The sequence below is a fragment of the Elephantulus edwardii genome, unplaced genomic scaffold (assembly GCF_000299155.1).
Source record: "Elephantulus edwardii isolate Elephantulus edwardi_28Jun2011 unplaced genomic scaffold, EleEdw1.0 scaffold00127, whole genome shotgun sequence".
Classification (NCBI taxonomy): domain Eukaryota; kingdom Metazoa; phylum Chordata; class Mammalia; order Macroscelidea; family Macroscelididae; genus Elephantulus; species Elephantulus edwardii.
Window position 1 is genome coordinate 7,556,905 of NW_006399877.1, and position 6,367 is coordinate 7,563,271.

Genomic DNA, 6,367 nt, shown 5'->3' on the forward strand with positions numbered 1-6,367 from the left:
TCGGTGAAGGATGGCTGTGGAGTCAGCACAGGGCCAGAGATGGCTTTGTTCTGTTTGTTTCATTCATGAGATGATTGAGCTTTGAAGAAAAAAACACTGTCCTCTCTCCCCCGTTCAAAGACTCAACGCCCGCTGGTTTAGATGACAAAAGTGCATTTGCACAGTTTATTTAATAAGAAATAGCTGTCAGGTAGAATGTTCCTTTATTGAAAAGAGCAGCTACAAAAGAGAATAAATAGTACATGAGGAATTTTTTTTTAAACTACAGAAAATCTTTAAAAAGTGGGGATAAGAACACCTTCACCTCAAAACCCCAGAGCAGATACTGGGAAGCTGGCTAGAGGATGGGCCCCATCATGACTTCTGGGGTGCTGGAAGGTCCTGCACTTGTGGAATGTCCAGGGTCTACTATTACAGGGTTTACATAGCATTAGAGTTGAAATAAGTAAGAAATCTTCTACTCAGTTCAAATATTCAGCTCACTCACTCTTGCTTCTTCTAGTTAAGTAGCACGGTATCAAAGGATGGGAAAGGCTGCTGATGTGGGAAACTATCCAGAGAGAAGGCTAAGGGGACAGGAAAGGCTGATGGGAAGGAATGAAATTTCTGGTGTTTCCTCTAGTGTCATCCCAGCACTGGCATCACTTGCTGTGCTGGAGGAAAGTACAGGTAACAGTCCTTGAAGTCCTAGGAAACCGAATGGGTAGTAAAGGGTGCAGAGAGACTTTCCCAATGAAAACAGGAATGCCAAGGTCATAGCCCTCCAGCAACAAGAACCACAAAAGAGAGTAGCAATTGTCCAAATGAGCAGAGCAGAGTACTCCTTGACATGGAATGGTCAGTTGACAAGGGACAGGTACAAGCTGCCAAGAGCCCAATGCTGGCTACTGGAGAGGGCAGAGGAAAGGAAGTAGGCAGGAGATGTTGGTCAGCAGGACAGACCCAGGACTGTCTGAGGTCCCTCAGGGCAGCTCCAGCACTGGGAAGAGGCGACTTGGTGTCCCCTCTGAGTTCATCTAAGGAGTGTACATCAGGTGGTGGATGGATGTGGAGGGCTTGGAGAGGTCCATGGAGATAAGAGGACACAGTCATCTCTCTCTCCAAGAGGCATCTGCAAGGCACGGTGGTGGGCGGAGAACACGGTCAAGGTCAGCAGCACTAGGTCCTACTGAAAGTAGCTTTGAGCTCCCGGAACGCCGCTCTACGGAGCTGCCTCTCCTGCTCCTCGCGCTTCCGCTGCTCCTGCTCAGCTTTCAATTCAGCTTCAAACCTACTGGCGGATGACAAGGCTTGGACCTGTGCAGAAAGAGCAAAACAACAAAGTGGCAGCGTAAGAGTGTGGAAGACGCTGGGGAGCTCTGGTGGCCTAGTGGCAAGAAGCTGCCCTGCAATCCCAGAGGTACGCGGTTCAAATCCACCAGATCCTCTGCCGGAGAAGGAGGGGCAATCTCCTCCTGTACTAGTCAGATCTGATTTGATGGTACACACACACACAAATAATAAAATAAAATTTAAAAAAAAAGAGTGTGGAACAGGCCCTGACACCTTGGCCCAATGGGAGGCAGGCCCCGACCCCCCACAGACACTCCTCTCCTTTGTCTTCCAGACAGTGCTGTTACAGAAGACACCTGACCATTTCTCCTCACACCCTCAGGATGCCTGACATCCCTATGGATTACCCAACTAGTAACTGTGGACAAGAAGACCAAACCATGCCAGGTCCTGAGTCATCCGCCCGGTCATTGACATGTTCAAGTCCAGGGCTGGGCTGTGTGTTCTGATTATCTTCCCACCTAGGGGATCCATCTGACAGCACTTCCTCAGATCTGCTGGAGCTGTAAGGCTTCACAAGCCGATTTTCAGAAAACTGCCAGGCCTTTATTCCTAGTCTGTCTTTTCATGTTCCATTCATTAATGTTAGACTAAAAATCAAAATGGAGGTTGAAGCTCAACTCAAAAATCCTATGTCAGGATATTTTCCAAAACCAGACCCCAGAAAATCCTGTTGGGACGTTTTCTAAAACCAGAAAATCCTATGTCAGGACATTTTTCTGAAACTAGAACTCAGAAATCCTATGTCAGGACAGTCCCCACAACCAGTTCCCAAGAACAGAAACTTTACGGCCCAATGAGTTACTGCAATGACCCCATATAAACCCCCTGAGCCCATCCTCTGGGCCTACTCCCCTTGCTGAGAAATGTTTCTACCTCAGCATGGTTCTTGGATGGAAACCTTTCAATTACACCATCTTGAATTGATTTTGTTGTTAAGTGCTGTCGAGTCGTAGGCGACTCATAGACCCTATGAAGTAGAGTCCTCAGCACTTGCCTCTCCCGTCAACATGCCTGAAGGATCATCTTTGAAAGCTGCATCATCTTTGCTTCCAAGGAGCACTCTGGCTACACCTTCTCACTCTGGCTGTGTGCACCAGAGATGAGAGGCAGGGGCGGAGTGCATCCTTTCTGGACCTGGACCCTGAAGAAGGCCAGATGGCCACCTACAGGGAGCATTAGGGCTACAGTTGCTGAAGGAAACAAGCACTTTCCTCCAGAATCAGAGAGAACTGTCCACTGGAGCTCACATCCAGAATTTAGAGACTTTTAGTCTCCTAAACTGCAAGAGAATAAATTTCTGTTCGTTAAAACCCTAAAACCCCCCACTTACCTCTGTTACAGCCGCTTTAGAGAACAGGTATAAAGTAGGAACTTTATTTCCTTTTACGTGGAAAGTCAATCATGTCAATGTTTTTTAATTGAAAAGCCCATTTCCTATACTGTTGTAGACACCTTCTCACCCATGTATCAAATCCCCACGACTTTCTATTCTTTTCTCTCCTGTTTCACCGACTGATGTGTTGATTCCTGCATCTCCTCTGCACGATTTAATAGTGCTGCTTTATAAAATGCCTTGATGTTTCGAGGGGAAATAAATATGCCTTTGGCATGCTGAAGAAGTATCTTGTTTTCTCATTTCACCCATTTTTATGAATGGGTATTAAACTTCGCCAAATGTCTTCACAACATCCAATTGAAATGAGTCTTCCCCCCTTATTTGATCTTTCCATGATAGGAAGATATTTGAAATACGCTTGCAGCTTTATCCTGTTGTAATTGCTTTGCCTGTCTTCATGTTTTCAGATTCATACAGCGATTCATGAGATTGATATAAAATGTCTTCCTCTCATGTTTTATTTTCCACTGATTTCATTATCAGACTCATAATATCCTAAAAAGATGGATGTGCTGCAATCTTTTCCTATGTGTCTGACTTATTTTTATGGCATTGGAAGTTGAGGGATAAAATAATTTCTAAACTCCTACTGACTTTTGGGGGGAGCTGAGACAGAGCACCTCACTAAGTGTATTTATATTCCATCCTGTTTCCTACTCCTCAGGGAGAACTAGTGGTCCAGTGGGTAAGGCATTGCACTATCTACGCAAAGGCAGAGGGTTCGAATCCACCAGCTGGTCCTCAGGAGAAAAAGAGCACAATCTCTTCCTGTGCCTCAGCAAACACACTGGGGGGTCAGCTAGGAGTCAGCCCCAACTCGGCAGCAATGACTTTGACGGAGTTCAGCATCTCATCCTTCAGCTGGGCCTGTAATCATTTTACATCCACGTATCCAAACACATCAGCAGTTCTGAACCAGCCCACCTCCCTGAATTTCTCCCTTACTACCTGTCACGGGTTGAAATATGTCCCCAAAACATACACGTGTGTGGAATGATACTACGTGAATGTTATGTAAGGATCTCCAAAGACCTGATAAAGCAACCAGGTGCTAAAGGTGGGATGTCACCTCTGTAATTCTACCACAGGCCTGATGCAAGTGGAGCTTCCGTGGGTGTGGCCCACAATACCTTTTATCTCACAAGACAGAAAAAGAGGGGGGAAAGTAAGCTGAGGAGAAAGAATTCAGTGCCACCAAGAAACAGGAGAGAGTGTCCTTCCTTTGTGCTGAGATGCTCCTTGACAACAGAAGGTCAAGGCATTCAGAGTGGACCTATGGATGTTGAAGGAAACCAAGGCCTTCCTTTAGAACCAATGAGGCAGGGGGCCGGGGCAGGGCATGGGGCAGGGTCTGCTAAAACTGGAATCTGGAATTTGGATTTCTAACCACTAAGACATGGTGTTTTCAATTGTTTCATATTCATGGGAAAGTTGACCAATGAATAAGAAAGTCAGAAGAATCGACGTCTTTGAATTGTGGTGTTGGAGAAGAGTACTGATCAGTCCTTGGACTGCTCAAAGAACAAAGTCTTAGCGGAGGTGCAAGTAGGGTGTTCTTCAAAAGCAAGGACGGTGACACTCAATCTCACATACTTGGAGCATGTTATCAGGAGGCTCAAGGTCTTGGAAAAAGACTGGTTGGTGACAAGGTGACCAGCTAAAGAGAGGAATGCCCTGGGCAAGAGCGATTCACACAGTGACCGTAACTGCAGGCTCGAGCACTGTGGACATGGTAAGGATGGTGCCGGACCGGACAGGGTTTCCAGCTGTTTGTCAAAGGGTCGCTCTAAGTCATAGTGCTGGACAGCACCTAACAGCAACAATCTCCAAGTGGAAGTGAACACACTCCTGTTTGTTAAAGCCACCCTCCTGCGTACTGTTATAGCAACACTCGGGAGTGGGGTGGCAGGGTTGTTCGGGAGGGACCTGTACTAATGAAAAGGCCGGTGTCTCCCTCACTTTGAACTTACCAGCGACTCCTCCGGACAAAAGGTGAGCGGCCTTCGCTCATGCCACGGAAAAGCGCTGGAGGGTCAGCTGTGAGCTGGTCAACAGCAATGAGCTGAGGTGAGACAGCTCAGGCACATCCTGTCCTCCTGGCCTGTGACTCACGTCCTGTTTCTGCTGGGAGACCCTGCATGTGCTCACCAGCTGACTGGGACATCAGCTGATGGGGAGCCCTGGTGGCCTAGGTGGTAAGGAGTTTCCCTGCTCAAGGGATGAACCCACCAGCAGCTTTGAGGGGAAAAGACAGGCAATCTCCCCTCACTCACCACCTCAGAAACCTGCTGGTCAGCTGTGAGTCAGTTCTGACTCGATGACAGTGAGAAATCACCGTTACTCAAAATGCAGCTCAACTCACTGCCGCGGAGTCGGAACCAGCTCATAGCTGACCCTCCAGCGGCTTTTCAGAGGCTGTAAATTGCACGGGAGGAGACTGCTTATCTTTCTCCTGTGGAGAACCAAGGAGATTTGAACCATGTGCTTCTGGATTTGCAGCACAACTCCTTATCCCCACGGCTACCAGTACTCCTTATTAAAACTGAAACCACATAAATTGACATAAATTACATTAAAAACCAACAATAACAAGCGTCATCACTTCCCGATGAATTTTACTACATTTTACAATCATCTATGCTCTGGAGCTTATCTGTAGTCCCTGGGTGGTGGCATACGTTCAGCCGCTGGGGGCTGGAGGTTCGAATCTTCCCAGAGGTGGCCTGAAAAAAACGCCTGATTGTTCTACACCCCAAAATAAGTCAGAGAAATCCCAGCAGAGCACGGTTCAGCCCCTCTCCCTCACAGGCACCACAAGTCTGCATCGAGTTGGTGGCCGCCAGTAACAGGTAACATTACCACAGGCCTGGCACCCACAAACACATTGGGTCAGTGTGGAGGCCAGAGTCTGAGCTGAAGGCATCAGTGGGCTGCGTTCTCACCGAGGAACACAGGGGCGAATCCTTCCTCACCTCTGTCAGGCCCTTGTGGCCCTTCTCAGCTGTGGCACCAAAAAGCCACATCGCTGCCCGTCACCACAAGGCCTCTGTATCTTTTCTGATGCTCCTGACTGTGGATTTAGGGCCTACCTCAATCAATATGAAAGTGTGATTTCATATTCACCATACTTAGTTACAACTGTGAGGCCTACTGCCCAGTAAGGTCTCTTGAATCTGCTATGGACACTATTGAACCCACAGAGTCCACGGACGGCACAGATGGTCAGTGCTCAACCACTAGCTCCAAGGTTGTTGGTTTGAATCTGCTCAGAGGTGCCGTGGAAGACAGACTTTGAAACTGGCTTCTAGAAGGTTGAAGGAAGCCGCTGGGAGTGGAAGTTGACTGGATGTAGTATCAACAACTCACCAATCCTACCACGGTGGGCAGGGCCAGACTCCCAGCATGCAGCACGCCTGTCACCCACCACCGGAGCAACGGCAAAGGCGGGCTCCATTCACCTTGACTCCCACCCAGCGGGACACGCCTCGCAAAGGTGGGACAGGCGGGCTCCATTCACCTTGACTCCCACCCAGCGGGACACGCCTCGCAAAGGTGGGACAGGCGGGCTCCATTCACCTTGACCCCCACCCAGGGGGACATGCCTCGCAAAGGTGGGACAGGCGGGCTCCATTCACC

At 48.5% G+C, this 6,367-nt stretch overlaps 1 protein-coding gene across 1 annotated transcript in view; it reads right to left on the bottom strand.

Moving 5' to 3' along the window:
• Positions 1–1,158: 1,158 nt before the first annotated feature.
• The window catches only part of EFHD1 (EF-hand domain family, member D1), a 50,686-nt gene continuing 45,477 nt past the window's right edge, over positions 1,159–6,367 (bottom strand). Inside the window, exon 7 of the mRNA XM_006893535.1 lies at positions 1,159–1,296. Coding sequence (XP_006893597.1) covers positions 1,159–1,296 — 138 coding nt within the window. The remainder of the gene's footprint in view (positions 1,297–6,367) is intronic.